A 16,308-nucleotide genomic window follows, 5' to 3' on the forward strand; every position below is an offset into this window, starting at 1 on the left:
TGGATTTTGTCACATTCTGTGTTTCCTCTGTTTGTGCTTCTGTGATACTCTGGTTACACTCCTGGACACTCTCCACCATTTGTCAGCCGCCACTCCTACCATTCACTATCTCCATTGTCCTCCATTTGTTCCATGTGCTGTCTGTTGGTCGGCCATAATGGCTGTGATGTTGTACCCCCACTTCCTGTTCCTAACTAATTCTGGTTCACCCAGACCTCCACACTCACCCTGCACTGACAAGTTTCCTACAAGTACTCTACTGACTTATTCCCCTGTACCTTTTGTCATCAATAAAACCCTGAAAACTTTTTCCTGTACTCCGTTTCATCTCTGGCCATGGGGTCCTTCATCCAGCTCATGACCCTCTTGGTTTTGGACTCTAGTTGGATTTTGCCTGTCGGACCTCTCTGAACTGCCTTACTGTGTATGACCTCGATTACCTCTGACTTTGGATATTAGCCTATTGGACTTATTGTTTCATCCAGGTCCTCCACACTGACCCGGCCCCGACAAGTTTCCCACAAGTACTCATCTGACTTCTTCCCTTGTACCCTTGTTTTCTTCATAAACTGTTTCCTGTACTATGTTTTGTTTCCTTTATTTATTTTTTTACAGAAACAGCCTTTGTCCTTGGTCCGCTGCATTTAACCCATCCCCCTGGAAATATTAACAATTATATTACTCATTAGATGTTATTTGAGTCTAGCACTTTTTTTTTACCTGTCCTGCTATCGAAGGATTTACAAGATATTCCTGGGATGTTTGGCATTTCTGACTTTCTGTCGGCAACCTTGGATTTAAGTACTGGTCAGTAGGTGACAAGGTACGGGGAAATGCACAAGTGTCCACTTAAATAAGTGGAAATGATTTCAATTTATATATAATTACCTTCTTTGTTGTTCAAATTCTTCAAGTTGTTCATTTCCTTGTTGTTGTTTGGGAAGCTGTTCTCTAGGTAGTGGTGCTGGTTTTCCTGGCAATGGTGGTTGTTGCTGTTTAGAGACACATGCATGAAAATGAGCGCTACATAGTTGGAGCTAGAATTTTAAAATAATAATAATAATAATTAATACTTTCTTAAACCACTTGAAGTAATTCTTTGTGAACAGGCTGCTCAGAATCTGTTCACAAATTCAAACAGAACCCTGAACCCATGGCATTTTGAAATGCCATGGGTTCAGGGTTCAGTGTCTTGTCCAGGGACACTTCAGGAGGTGGCCGGGAATAGTGGGCAAGCCAGGAATCGAACAAACTACCATAACCCTTAGAGAATATGAATAAGAAAATGGTTATTATAACAAACAGCTTGTTGTTGTTCCTAAAGTGAGTAAAACATTCATCACCTCATCTGGTTTCAGATATTTGCTCTAATGTCCTGTGTGTCAGACAGTCTATCCACTCAGTTTTTACAGATGTATAAATGTTTCTGAATGAACCAAACCAATGTGCTTCTACTAAGACACAAATAGTTGTGAATCTACACAGATGCAGAGGAGTCAAAAAACATAGACAGAACTGCAATGCATCAGCTAATGCAGTAGAAAAAAAATGAAATACCGTATTTTCCGCACTATAAGGCCACCTAAAAGCCTTCAATTTTCTCAAAAGCCGACAGTGCGCCTTATAATCCGGTGTGCCTTATATATGGATCAATATCGAGTCAGTCACGCAGTAGAACACGGGAATAGACGTTTAACAAACTCCTCTCTTTTCTTTATGTAACTGAAAGAAACTAAATTAACAAATAATACACATCGTTACACATTTATGTTACACTCGCACACGCTAGCTTGACTTGAATGAAGCTAATTACGATAACACACACGTAATTTATCACATGTAACAGGTAACAACTAACATACTTCTAATGACAATAAACATGTTAATACTTACAAAGACAAATGCTTTCCAAGGCACAAACGTATAAACTACACTCAGCATGAACCAGTTCGTTTTACTGTGGAAACTAAACTAGTTTAATTTACCGACGGAGAAAATACGTCAAAGCTGTACTACTTTGAAAAGAGCGCTCACTCTGCAACTAATTATCTTAACAAAGATCAACTAAAATACACAACTCTCACTCTGATAAATTTTTAAGAACAATACTATAATACTTTTTAGCTGCCTTTGTCACAACTTACTGTTATTCATTTATCACTTGAACTGAAAGGCATGATGGCAATCTATTAATAAAGTTTGACCGACCTCTCTGTGTGAGGATCCGCCAACTACCTTTCAGGCTGACCTCTTATTTTGAAGGTCCCGTTTCCGGGCGGAATGGTGTTCATGCAGCAGCTTGGTATTCGTTAAACCGATTGATTGCACCTGTTGTGCACCGGAGGGCTTTTTACCTGCAGTGATCCACAGACCTGTTGCCAGATCGTTTGTTGAATTAGAGGCAAGACCCAGACACTACTTTTGGATTTACGCCGTTTTTAAAGCACATAAAGTTTTAAAATAGGCCATTCATTGAAGGTGCGCCTTATAATGCAGTGCGCCTTATAGTGCAGAAAATACGGTAATAAAATTACTTAGGTTAAATGTCAGGTCATAGAGGTATACTTACCAATCTTAATGTTTCTTCCAGTTGTCGTAGTTCCAACAATTCATCAGGTGTTGTAAATGGTGCAGTGTGTCTGCAAGTAAAAAATTATTAAAAGAAAACTCATCACCAGACTGCACATTAAAATAATATTTATCTGTGTGTGTGTGTGTGTGTGTGTGTGTGTGTGTGTGTGTATATATATATATATATATTTACATAGAAAAATAATATTTACCTTTTTTTTGTAAAGTCAGCTGTGAAATGTGGAAGAAGAACACAAATTGAACTCCAGATGAAAAAAATAAATAAATAAATGAGAAATAACAAAATAAATCATGACAATATTTGTTGTAAAATATATAAAATACCCATTGTGTCGTGGAGAGCTTTTCTGCGACGCACTCTGTGTTCTGATCTCTGTCAATCACGGCCAGCATTAAAAAAAATGTTTTTCAACATTTGGACCATTTATATCTAAATGTACCTCACCAGTCAGATTTTTTTTTATTATTATTATTTTATACTTACCGATCCAGTTGTTTCTTTCAATTGTCGTTGTTCTTCCAACAATTCATCAGGTGTTGTAAATATGGAAGTTTGTCTGCAAGTAAAACACGATTAAAGGAAAACTTATCACCACACTGTTACAAATTATTCTGTATCTACTAGTAAATACTCAAGGATTTATTTAACTTACAAATCAGAGAGGAAACATTATTTATAAAGTTAGAAAGTTTTAAACAATTAAATAAGTGAAAATAATATATTTTTTGCTTATGTTTAATTACCTTTGTGCAGGCTGTGTTGCAGAGTGAGCTGTGAAGTCCGAAAAGAAAACACAAATGGATTTCAATAATTGAGACATGACAAAATAAATTATGATTATAAAGTATATAAAATACCCATTATGTTAAAGGTAAGATTTTCTGTGATGCACTCTGATCCCTGTCAATCACAGTCAGCATTAAAAATGCTTTTTCAACATTTGAACCATTAATTTCTAAATGGAAAGTCAGATTTTATTTGTGTTTTATGCTTTGTGGTTAAGATAAGATAAGGCCTGATTAAGTTCTTATAAAGAAATAATTAAAGAAATAATAAGAATAATAAAAAAAAAAACCCTTACACAATTTTTATGCCTGTGTTTTAGTGTCTTATTGATCAATTATTTGAATTGATTCAATTCAATTTTATTTGTATAGCGCCAATTTACAACAGAAGTTATCTCAAGGCACTTTACAGTGTAAGGTTTAAGACCTTACAGAAAATATTTATACAAAAAATTATAGAGAAAACCTAACAATCCCATTAGAGCAAGCTTTAGGCAACAGTGGAGAGGAAAAACTCCCTTTAGAGGAAGAAACCTCCAGCAGAACCAGGCTCATAGTGGGCGGCCATCTACCTCGACCGGTTGGGGTGAATGGAAAGAGAAGAGAGAAAAGAACAGCAGGCAATAAAGACAACAACAAGCAGCAAGAACATTGGGCAGGTCAACTGGATTCTGGAGATGTACAGCCCCAGGCCGAGGATACCATAGTTCATAGAATTGATCATAGTTATGAACAGAATCTCTGCATGCCCTTTATATTTTATTTTTACTTTATCAATTGTTCACTAGTTTACCAGATAAAACATTCACTGAACCAGCAATGACGCCTTTTTGTGTGTTTATCATTTTCTCGACTCCTGATGACACCTAATATGAATCTGTTCACTTCCAGCAGCGGAGCGTCTGATTCTGAAGCACTGAAGTTCTCCCTCTGGAATCTGGAGCTCCACCTTGGGGTGTTTCTTTATACTAAACAGGAACAACTACAACATGTTTTGATAAAATATCAGGATCAATCTGCCAATACTTACATGATTTAGTTCTGTCCAACGTAATCAAGTTTCGTCCCTCCTCAACTCTGTGGGTGTGAATTCAGACAGTTATCATTTAGTTTTCGTTTGGATGATTACTTAAACCTCAGATCATTGCTGAATGTCCTGGCTGTTTACAGAGGGTTGTACTGAAGCATATTCAGGGGAAGTTAAGGGAAAACAGAAGTTTGGATACAGAAGGTGCACAAGCAACCGAGATGAACACAGAGTGAAGAAGACTGTAAAGTAAAGCTAAATTTACCAAGAGCATATAAAGAGCCATCAGGCACAGACAACTGGAGACAGAAGTGTCTTATCTGAGCTAAAGAGAAAAGAACGAGACCGTTGGAAATCAAGACTCCAGAGATGAGCAGAATCCAAGTCGCTGACGTTCTGTGGAGTTTTCACAGTAAGTGATGATCTGGGGCCACATCGTATGCTGGTTCTGGCCCACTGTGTTTAATCAAATCCAAAGACCTGAACTGATACTGGATTTTTTTTTTTTTTTCCTGTGCTCTAAGCTGTAATTAATAAAATTAACACAAATAAGACTTAAAATATTTCAAGTGTCATTAATCTACAACTCACTTTTTTAATTAAATTGTGACACACCCAAAATTGTGTGTCCACTGTTGTGGTAATTTAATTTATGTAAGCCAAATGACTTGTTCATTTTAAAAAGAGTAGTGATGATTATGTCACACAGGGTTTTCATATTTATTGTCTATTAGAAAAATAAGCATGAGCAGCAGGTAGGAAACCAGAGCAGTTGCACCTCGGTTGTTTTTGGGGGACTCCTCCGCCCACCCTCAGATGCAGTCTGGAGGATGAACTGAGCGCTCCGTGTTTTCATTGCTGCTACAACTTTCCTGTGTTTTCCAGATTGTGTCTCAACTATTGTTGCTGTGGTACCATTCCTGGGATCCGTATCGAAATTACAAAACAATTTTAGTTTTTTTTTTTCCAGATTAGTTGAGATTCACCTGTAGACTGTAAATAGAATATGGAATAAAGCAGGAAGCAGGTAGCAGGACTGTGACTGGAACAGGAACCGGAGCTGTGGTGACTGGAGCAGAGACCGGAGCAGGAACCGAAACTGTGGTGACTGGAGCGGAGACCGGAACAGGAGCCGAAGCTGTGGTGGTCGTGATGACTGGAGCGGCCTTGACTGTGACTGGAGCAGGAACAGGGGAGGATTCAGAGCTGGGGGCCGGGGAATCTCTGGGTCTCCGATATGAGCGTCAGCGTTTAGCAGGAACGCTAGTCTCTGGAACGCTAATTCGCAGAGCACGGTGGGTTCCCCAGTATGGTGACTGTTCGGTTTCACTAGAGACCCGGAGGTCCAGGTCTGGGGCTGACTGGGCTTTCAGCTGAGAAAAAAATGTCTCGAGTCTCTTCTGGACTCAGGGCAACAGGTGTCACTGAAGACTGTGAGGTGTGTGAGTGGAGGGATTTCTGGGTCTTGAGGGTGGACAGGATAAGGTCCTTGAGTTTTCTGAATTCGGAGAAGTCCATGAGAAAGTCCTTTTCTGTGAGAGTTTTTATGGCTACTTTGGTGATGGTTGTGACAAGCTCTGGACTTCCTGCTGAGTCCAGGCATTTAAACAGATAATCCGCTGCACCACGCAGGTCCAAGTACTCTGCCCGCAGCATCTTGGAACAAAGCCCATAGTGCATGAAACAGGGACGGGGGGAAGGTTTGGTCGGCCATTAAAGGGAGCCTGAGGATCCATGGCTGCAGTATGGTCAGATCGTTCTGTCACGAATTAGGGAGGGGGAACGAGGCACGTTTGAACTGAAACAGGATTTATTTGAGAAAACTACAAAAACAGGCAGAGACACCAGGACAAAGTAACAACAGAAAACCATCAGTGAGACTGGGAACAAAGTAAAAAAACTCCAAAGTATCAAAGAAAACCGCTGCTCAATGGCAGGAAAGCAACTCACTAAGAAACTGGTAACAATGTCCAGAGATTCCAGGGGTGAAGCAGACAGGGCTGAGGAGGACGAGCAGGAGCTGGCAGGGTTAAGCAGGCAGATTCAGAAACAGGTAGGGTTGATATCAGGCATGGAACACAGGCTGGAAACAGGTTGGGGAACGATGGCTGGGAACAGGTTGAAACATGAAGACAATCTGACAGGGGGAAAAGGACTGAGGAGAGTTTTTGTAGCCAGAGGGAAACACAGGTGAGTCCAATGTTCAGCTGATTGCTGTGAGCAGAGGGAGAGAAGGGGCTGGTGGGCGGAGTCCAGAGGGAGAGTGAGGGAGGAAAACCAAGGCCGGCCAGGGCCAGGCCGAAACCATGACACCTCATGTCTTTAACGTGTTATGTAACATGACTTGTAGCTGACCTGACTCACTGGGGTAATTTGAAAAGTGAAACTATTTTGATTCCTATTCATATTTTTATATAAGAAAATGATAAATCTTACACAGGTGTGTTGGTGGAATAGATCAAATGATGTCTAAGGGAATCCAGCCTTTCTGTCATGGTTCCAGCTCCTCCTGCCTGTCTGCCCCTGATTTCCTTGTCTTCTCCCTCCTCTGTCAGGTGACCTGCTGATTGCCTATTGTCTGCACTTGTGCTTCCCCTGTCCCTTTATTAGCAGCTCTGTCAGTCTTCTGTTTTGCCAGATAGTCTCACATTGACCTGAGAACAGTACTATCCAGCGTTATCTTACTGCTTATCGGATACAAACCTTGCCTGACTAGACTCTGCTCTGCCTCTTTCCCTGTTCTGTCCCTGAATTGGATTTCACCGTGTATGACCTCGGACCGTCTCACTCTGATTTTTGGATTACGGATATCGGATTGTTTGTGCTTCTTTGTTGACCCTGCACACTCTAACCAGCCATCAGGCTTTTTGCTCTGTGCCCCAAGATATTCTGTTTCCACCTGCCTCTCTCAGCTCCATGTGCTCACCAATCCACACCGGCCATCTTGGACATTGACATCATTTCACCTCTACACCACTTCCGGATCATCAGCACCTCTCACCTCTACACATCATCGCTTCTCCTCCCTTCCCGGTTCACCTCACCGCTCTCACTCAGGTCATAAACTCTTCTCATTACATCAGTATTCTACTCTGTTACTCAAGCTAACCCTGTCTCCTCTTATAGATCTCCACCTACATCCGACGTTGCCCCTCTTCAGCTGTGACATTACTGGAAATCCTCACAGTCATATTATTATATTCTCTTATGTAATAAACCTCCTTAAACTCATCCTGTCTTTCGAGTCATCTCTGGGTATGGAGTCATGATCCTAGCATTGTGACACGTTCACTGACCTCAGCATCTTCAGTTTACAGTCTGGACTTTCCACCAGTGCAAACAGCAGATTCATTCCTTGATCCTGTAGCTCGTTTCCACTGAGGTCCAGCTCAGTCAGGTCAGAGGGTTTGGACTGCAGAGCTGAGACCAGAGCAGCACAACCTTCATCTGAGATCAGACAATTTACCAACCTGAAGACAAAAAATGATTTCAACATACAAATGCTGGTTTTCAAGATTCACAAAGAAGAAAAATAAATGTTCTACCTTAGAATTTTTAGTCTACAGTACTGGCTCTTCAGTCCATCAGACAACAGCTTTATTCCTGAGTCCTGTAGCTTGTTGAGACTCAGGTCCAGTTCTTCAAAACAGTAAGGTCTGGACTTTATAGCTGAGGCCAGATAACCACAGCTGTTCTCTGATAAGTTGCAGGAACTCAATCTGAATACACAAGAAAACACAGAGAACAAGTTATAGGAGACAATGTAAATGTTGTCATTTGTTAAATGTCAAACAGTAGCACTCAGCTGAGAGAGAACATAAATAAATATATATATTAAAGCTACTTCAGTGTTTTACCTTTCATACATATATCAGACATTTTATGCTACTACTACACATTCATCTGCAGAGAAAAAAATATTTCAACATACAAATGCTGGTTTTCAAGATTCACAAAGAAGGAAAATAAATGTACTACCTTAGAATTATCAGTTTACAGTAAGGGCTCTTCAGTACATCAGACAACAGCTTTATTCCTGAGTCCTGTAACTTGTTGAGACTCAGGTCCAGTTCTTTAAGAAAATGAAATCTGGACTTCATAGCTGAGGCCAGATAACCACAGCTGTTCTCTGATAAGTTGCAGGAACTCAATCTGAATAAACAATAAAACACAGAGACCAAGTTATAGGAGACAATGTAAATGTCGTTTAACGTTTGTTGAATGTCAAACAGTAGCACACCTGTCACTTTACCAGATCGTCAGTGTTAACACTGTTTCCACACGTCTTTCTTACCTTTCTTGTCTTTGGTTTTTGTTTTTAAGCTGTGTCCCTGTGTTGTCAGACCTTGTTGCACTCTTGCCTTTGTCTTCCCCCCTGTCCATTCAGTTTGCCTCATGTTATGGATTTTTGCATCTTTTTGCGTGCTTGTTGCAGTGATTTTCAGTTGTTTCTTTCCCTGTTTCTTGTTTTTACTCTTTATTTATTGCAATAAAAATCACTATTTTCTTTGTGTGTGACATTCTGTTCAGGTCCCTTAAAACCAAAACCTTACATTGTGTATCTTTTTTTACTCAGGATTTATGAAAATGGTGATGTGTTCTCTAATTATCAATTGCTTTATTTATTTATTTCTATACATTGCTTTGGTTTTACAGTAGTATCATTGTCCTGTTGCACTCAGTACTTGAAGACAACAGGTGGTTGATAGAGTTGAATCTTTTAAATTAATCATTATTAATTAATTCTAGGTGTACAAAATAAACTGGCAGTGTACTGTGAGCTGTACATTATGTATGTTTCTGTTTTGTATACTGTTTTCACTTACAGCTACTTCTAACTCCACAGGATACATCACATTAATATAACAATAAATCATATTTGCTGCACAACCTGAAGTGTAGAATGTAGAAATACAACTCAGCCTGGTGGTGGATCAAGATTCTATAATGAGCTGGATACACATTTTCATGATTTGACAAAACGTGTCACAGATTATAAACAACAAATTGAACACATACTGTAACTGTTATTAAATACAAGTTGACAAATGTTTCACTAACAACCTTCTCTTTATGCTTCCACCAAAAACAACCAATAAAGTATGAAGATAAACTATTTACAGAAACTAGACTGACCTCAAAGTCCTCAGTCCGAAGTATCTATTCCTCAGTCCATCAGACAGCAGCTTTACTCCTGAATCCCTCAGATACTTGTTTCCACTTAGGTCCAGCTCCATCAGATGATAAGACTTGAGAACTGAGACCAGAGAATCCAAACATCTTTTTGACAGGATGCAGTCACTCAGTCTAAAATAAAACAAAAGTGAAGTTAGTTCCTGCTGTGAATACTGTGAATATCGTAGTACTACACTGTAAAAACACTGCATGTAGCCTTTTAGTTGTTATTATTTAATAAATAGTTTTATGTGGTCTTTTTGCATCTATTATTTAATTTTTTACACACACCAGAAAATTCACTAATATCTAAAATTGTCCTGGTTCCAGCTCCTCCTACCTGTCTGTCCTTCATTTCCTTATTTGGTTCATTTCCTGCTTTACTGCTCTCTGATTGCTCCTTGTCCACACCTGTATCACTGCCTCCTTTTATAAGGAGGTCTCCAAACTCCACCAGATAGTCTCACGCCTTCCTGTCCAGCGTTTACCTTCGGTCTGACTTCCTGACATCTGAACCTGCCTCTCTGTGTGTGAGTGTTTCTTGCCTGACGTGACCTGTTCTCTCCTTCGTCCTCTCCCTCCTCACAGTACTGACTGATTGTTCTTGTGTAATATAAAACATTCTCCTGTAAATCCTTTTCCTCCACTGCTTCCAGTCTCCACCTGCTCCTTTCAGTTATCGGTTATTCGGTCTCACTCGACTGCCCTTCACTGCGAGTATTCCTTGAAAACATTATCATTAGTCCACCCATAACCGACCTAACCCTGTCTCCTCTTCTAGACCACCATACTCACCTGGTGACACCTCAGTCATCCATTGCACCATTATAATAAAATAAAATCTTTTATTTTACCTATTTTTGGTTGTCGTGTGGAAGAGGAGTCGGATTCTAGGTTTGACACAATATTCTTATCAACAAAGACAGAAAAGTCCGACTGACCTCAGAGTCGTCACTTTACAGTTTGAACTCTCCAGGGCAGCAAACAGCAGCTCTGCTCCTGACTCCTTCACAGAGTTTCTACTCAGATCCAGCTCTTCAAGTGTGAATGTGATTCTTCTCAGTGCTGATGCCAACTGTTCACACTGAGTCTGTGAGAGTTCACCAGGAGCTGGTCTGTAATGACACAGTTTACTAGTTATATTAACAGGTGTTAGTAGTGGGAGGAATATTTAGTGACACAGACAAAGTGTTGAGCTGATTATCTATTTAGGTAACTTTATATTTACCAAGAGACATGAACACGGTGTCTAAGTTAGGATCTCGTAAAATGTTTATTACTTTTGTATTTTTGCACACCCTCTCATTCTTTTTGCACTGACCTGCTGTAGCAATTGAATTTCCCCAATGTGGGATCAATAAAGAATATCTTATCTTATCTTATCTTAATCTTTAACTAAACATAATAAATATAGATTTTATAGATGTAAAAATACAAAACAACAAATCAACAGGACATAAGAAAATAAGTAATCTAGAGGGAATCCACCTTATTTTATGGAAGATGCATTTTACTAATATATATTTAGCATATAACAGATAATAAGTGACTTACCTGTATGTGTAACTTCTCCTTTGACTAATGCCTGTTTTGAACAGATTCACCCTAAAAGATAAAAGAGTAAAGCTTCATAAAATGAAGTGATTGATCCACTATAATTAAACTAAACTGATACTTTTATCATTTTGTCAGAGTTTTAAGTACAACGTTCAAACTTCTGTGTAGTGAGTGTGTTCTTACAGTCTCTTTGAGGGTCCAGGTTCATCATGTAAGTCTGAACTTGAAGTTGACAAAGACCCAAACTGTGGTTGCAGCTTCTCCTCCATCTTCTGGAGTTCAGTCTGTGTGGGAGGATAATTTAAAACACTCTAATACAAAACAGCTAAATTATAGGACATCATGACATGTTGATGGTGAAATGATGATGACTCTATAAAGACTGGTCACCTTGGTTAAAACAAACAAATCTCTCTTATTCTCAGCTTAAGTAGTGAACAGGGCGGCAGAACTAATCACTCTCCTACTACCTGTTGCTTTATCAAATATTTGAGGCAGCTGACAATCGAAAGATTATATTTAGATGTTCTTCTGCTATTCTGATATTTCACTTTGAAAACTTTTAGATAACTACCTGGAAATCTTAGTGTGGCAGGAAATACATTTCACATCTCAACTGACTGATTGATCCATCATTTTCAGATGGCTACAATAAGTGATTAATGATGGAGCAGAAGTAGTATAAAAATGAAAAAGGCCAAAATTCTTAATAGACATTGGTTAAATGTCAGTTCATAGAGTATTGCTTACCGATCCTGTTTTCCACAATTCAGAAGGTACAGTTTGTGGACTGTGTCTGCAAGTAAAACATGATTAAAAGAAGACATCTTGTTCATCACCACACTGTTACAATTCATTCTGTATCTACTAGTAATTACTCCAACTTATTCAACTTACAAATAAAATATTTATAAAGAAAGCTTTAGATTAAATAAGTCAAATATATATTTTTTATTTTTGTATAATTACCTTTTTCTTGTAAAGTCAGCTGTGAAGTGTGAAAAGAGAACAAAAATTGAACTCCAGATACAAAAAAAGTTTTTAAAAATGAGACATAACAAAATAAATCAGGACAAAATATATGTTGTAAAATATATAAAATACCCATTGTATCGTAGGCAGCGCTTTTGTGCAACGTTCTTTCTCCTGATACCTGTTAATCACAGCCAGCATTAAAAATGCTTTTTCAACATTTGGACCATTTAAAAAGATAAAGATAAAGATATAGATAACTTTATTGTCATTGCAACATCGTACAACGAGATTAAGATTAGAGATTAAGATTATTTCTGAATGTACCACACAAGTCATATTTTTATATTATTACTACAGTAAGTGATCAATGACGTAGAAGCAGTATAAAAATGAAATAATTAATAATAAAAATATTTAAGTAGGTTACAGTTCTTAATATGTTAAATGTCAGTTCATAGAGGTATACTTACTGATCTTGTTGTTTCTTCAAATTGTCGTTGTTCTTTCAACAATTCATCAGGTGTTGTAAATGGTTCGGTTTGTCTGCAAGTAAAAAATTATTAAAAGAAACTTCACCATCTATTCTGTATCCACTATTGAATACTGCAGGATTTTTTTAACTTAACAAATCAGAGAGGAAACATTATTACTTAAAAAGAAAGTTTTAAACAATTAAATAAGTGAAAATAATATATATTTTCTGTTTATGTTTAATTACCTTTGTGCAGAATGTGTTGCAGAGTGAGCTGTGAAGTCTGGAGAGAAAACACAAATGGATTTCAGATCAAAAAAATTCAAAAGACATAACAATATCATGACAAAATATATTGTAAAAATATATAATATACCCATTATGTTAAGGAAAGATTTTCTGTGATGCACTCTGATCACAGTCAGCATTAAAAAAGCTTTTTCAGCATTTGAACTATTGATTTCTAAATGGAAAGTAAGATTTTATTTGTATTTTATGCTTTATGGTTAAGATAAGATGAGGCCTGATTGAGAAAGAGTTCTCAAGAAATTATTTTTTAAAACCCTTACACAGTTTTTATGCCGACCCTGACATTCATCAGTGTCTTATTTGAATTTGTTCATAGCTATAAAAAGAATCTCTGCACACTCTTAACATGTTAACATGCTAACTTCTCACTTACTGTACCTCTGGACATAACTCTTTTTCTTTTCTCAATTTTTACATTGCATGTTTGTTTTTTTACTTTATCAATTGTTCACTAGTTTTCCAGATAAAACATTCACTGAACCAGTAATCACGTCTTTTTGTTTAAGTGTGTTTATCCTTTTCTTGACTTCTGATGGCACCTAATATGAATCTTGTTTGCTGTTCACTTCCTGCAGCAGAGCCTCTGATTCTGAAGAACTATAGTTATGAACCTGGAATCTGGAGTTCCACCTCGGAGTGTTTCTTTATACTAAACAGGAACAACTACAACGTTTTTTAATAAAATATCAGGATCACTCTTCCAATACTTACAGGTTTCAGGACTGTCCATTATAATCAAGTTTCGTCCCTCTTTAACTCTGTGGGTGTGAATTAAGACAGTTATCATTTTGTTTTCATTTGGATGATTACAGTTATTAATTTAAATTGTCCTTGGGCAAGATACTGAACCCCTAGTTGCCCCCGGTGAGTCAGGTCTGCCATCGGTGTGTGAATGTGTGTGTGTGAATGGGTGAATGAGACGCAGTGTAAAGCGCTTTGAGTACCAGCTAGGTAGAAAAGCGCTATATAAGTGCAGAACATTTACCATTTATTGATTGTTGGAATGCACTGAGTTACTGGTCTCCTCACGGTTCTTTGGAGCTTTACTAAAGAGTTTGTGTTTTTTTTTCTGGAAGCACCAGGAGAATTGGTGCTGCACCACAGAGACCTCTGTTTTGTGGATTTTTCATTTAATTCTGGACCGTTGACATCGTTCCTTCCTGTGAAGGTTTTTCTCTGCTTTGTGTTTGTTGTATGCGTTTTTGGTTACATTACATTACATTACAGTCATTTAGCAGACGCTTTTATCCAAAGCGATTTACAAGTCATTACAAGTTACAATGGTAGGCAGGGCAGCGTGAGGAGGTCTTGCCTAAGGACCCCTACTGGAGGTAGCCATAGCTGGGATTTGAACCCCACATGGGAGGCGGTGATGTTACCACTGCACTAACCAGCCGCTACTGGTTGGATTATCTATTGGAGTTTGATGTTTTGGGACTTTGTTTACTCCAGGTTTTTGTATGGACTCTATTCCCGTGTATGAACTTTGATCACTGCTCAGCTGATGTTGACGCTGTTGTGTTTTGTGTGTTTGCCTAAATAAACACCCAGAACTGAGTAGATTGCTTCGACATTATTACTGGTCCTACCAACTTATAACAGACCTCAGCGTCTTCAGTTTACAGTCTGGACTTTCCACCAGTGCAAACAGCAGATTCATTCCTTGATCCTGTAGCTCGTTTCCACTGAGGTCCAGCTCAGTCAGGTCAGAGTGTTTGGACTGCAGAGCTGAGACCAGAGCAGCACAACCTTCATCTGAGATCAGACAATTTACCAACCTGAAGACAAAAAATGATTTCAACATACAAATGCTGGTTTTAAAGATTCACAAAGAAGAAAAATAAATGTTCTACCTCAGAGTTTTCAGTTTACAGTACTGGCTCTTCAGTCCATCAGACAACAGCTTTATTCCTGAGTCCTGTAGCTTGTTGAGACTCAGGTCTAGTTCTTCAACACAGTAAGGATTGGACTTTATAGCTGAGGCCAGAAAACCACAGCTGTTCTCTGATAAGTTGCAGGAATTCAATCTGAATACACAAGAAAACACAGAGAACAAGTTATAGGAGACAATGTAAATGTTGTTTAATCTTTGTTGTTTTGTATCTTAAACATACATTTTTTAGATATACAGTGACAAATAAAACAGGCCTAAAGTAATAACACCAAAACAAAATAGGTTTTTCATGTCTTTATTGAGAACAAAGTTAAAAACCTCATAGTGTGAATGTGCAAAGTAAGTGAATCCTTGGAATAATGATCTTAAAAAAGTTAATTGAAGTCTGGTGTTAGCATAAATTAAGAAAATTAGTTTAGAGGTGTGGACCTGAGCTACTTTGACTGACAAAAACCACTAACTTTTGGGAGCTGTGTCTCGTGTCTCACCCAAAAAGAGCTTTCAGAGGATCTACAATCAAGAATTGATGATTTACATGACGCTGGAAAGGGTTACGAAGTGATGTCAAAGACTTTAGAAATTCACCAGTCTACAGTTAAACAATCTACAACTGGAGACATCATTGGAACTGGCTAACATTTGTGTTCATGAGTCTACAGTAGGTAAAACATGGAACAAGCAGAGTGTCTATGGCAGGACACCACAAAGGAAGAGACCATTGCCGCAGCCTGAAGTTTGCCAAACAGCACATTGACAATCCACAGCAGTGTTGGCAAAATGTTTTGTGGACTGATGAAACTACATTAAACTATTTGGATACAACACACACATTTGATGTAAAAGGTTCACTGCATAACATCATAAAAACATCCCAAGTGCAAAGTATGGTGGAGGAAACATCATGATTTGGGCCTTCTTTGCTGCATCAGGTCCTGGCCAACTTGTAGTGATTGAGGGGAAGATGAATTCCCAAGTGTATGAAAAACATCTTCAGGATAATGTGAGAACGTCTGTACATCAGCTGAAACTCTGTAGATGTTGGGTGATGGTACAGCACAATGACCCAAAACACAAAGTCCACAACAGAATGAATGCAGAAAAATAAAATCCACCTTTTGGAGTGGCCAAGTCAGAGCCCAGACCTCAACCCAAAAGAGATGCTGTGGAAAGACTTGGAGAGAGCCACACATGAGACGGCCAAAGAATATAACAGAGATGAAGCAGTTCTGCAGGAAGAATGGGATAAAATTCCTCCTGAACAATGTGCAGGTCTGATCCACAGACACATGAAGGACGTGGTTGAGGTTATTCCTCCCAAGTGGGGGGTCAACCAGTTATTAATTCCAACATAACATGAAACATAAGAATTTATTTCGTGTAATAACTTTAGGCAGAAAGTGTATATTAAACTATTTCAATTTTACCTTTATCGCAATATCAGACATTTGATGCTACTGCTACACATTTATCTGAATCTAACATGTTTTCATTCACCTAAAAAGCAAAGTTGGTAAAAACTAG

General features: G+C 38.4%; 2 protein-coding genes across 2 annotated transcripts in view; both read right to left on the reverse strand.

Moving 5' to 3' along the window:
- LOC113162394 overlaps positions 1-16,308 on the reverse strand; it is a 66,306-nt gene that overhangs the window by 24,161 nt on the left and 25,837 nt on the right. The gene's annotated exons all lie outside the window — the stretch shown is intronic.
- LOC113161767 overlaps positions 7,677-16,308 on the reverse strand; it is a 52,216-nt gene continuing 43,584 nt past the window's right edge. Inside the window, exons 19-33 of the mRNA XM_026359567.1 lie at positions 14,747-14,920; positions 14,498-14,671; positions 13,605-13,651; positions 12,831-12,867; positions 12,583-12,655; positions 12,242-12,290; positions 12,107-12,125; positions 11,888-11,933; positions 11,321-11,421; positions 11,135-11,185; positions 10,522-10,695; positions 9,542-9,712; positions 8,384-8,557; positions 7,975-8,124; positions 7,677-7,875 (exon numbers count right to left, since the gene is read on the reverse strand). Coding sequence (XP_026215352.1) covers positions 7,677-7,875; positions 7,975-8,124; positions 8,384-8,557; positions 9,542-9,712; positions 10,522-10,695; positions 11,135-11,185; positions 11,321-11,421; positions 11,888-11,933; positions 12,107-12,125; positions 12,242-12,290; positions 12,583-12,655; positions 12,831-12,867; positions 13,605-13,651; positions 14,498-14,671; positions 14,747-14,920 — 1,639 coding nt within the window. The remainder of the gene's footprint in view (positions 7,876-7,974; positions 8,125-8,383; positions 8,558-9,541; positions 9,713-10,521; positions 10,696-11,134; positions 11,186-11,320; positions 11,422-11,887; positions 11,934-12,106; positions 12,126-12,241; positions 12,291-12,582; positions 12,656-12,830; positions 12,868-13,604; positions 13,652-14,497; positions 14,672-14,746; positions 14,921-16,308) is intronic.

The sequence above is a fragment of the Anabas testudineus genome, chromosome 1 (genome assembly GCF_900324465.2).
Source record: "Anabas testudineus chromosome 1, fAnaTes1.2, whole genome shotgun sequence".
Taxonomy (NCBI): domain Eukaryota; kingdom Metazoa; phylum Chordata; class Actinopteri; order Anabantiformes; family Anabantidae; genus Anabas; species Anabas testudineus.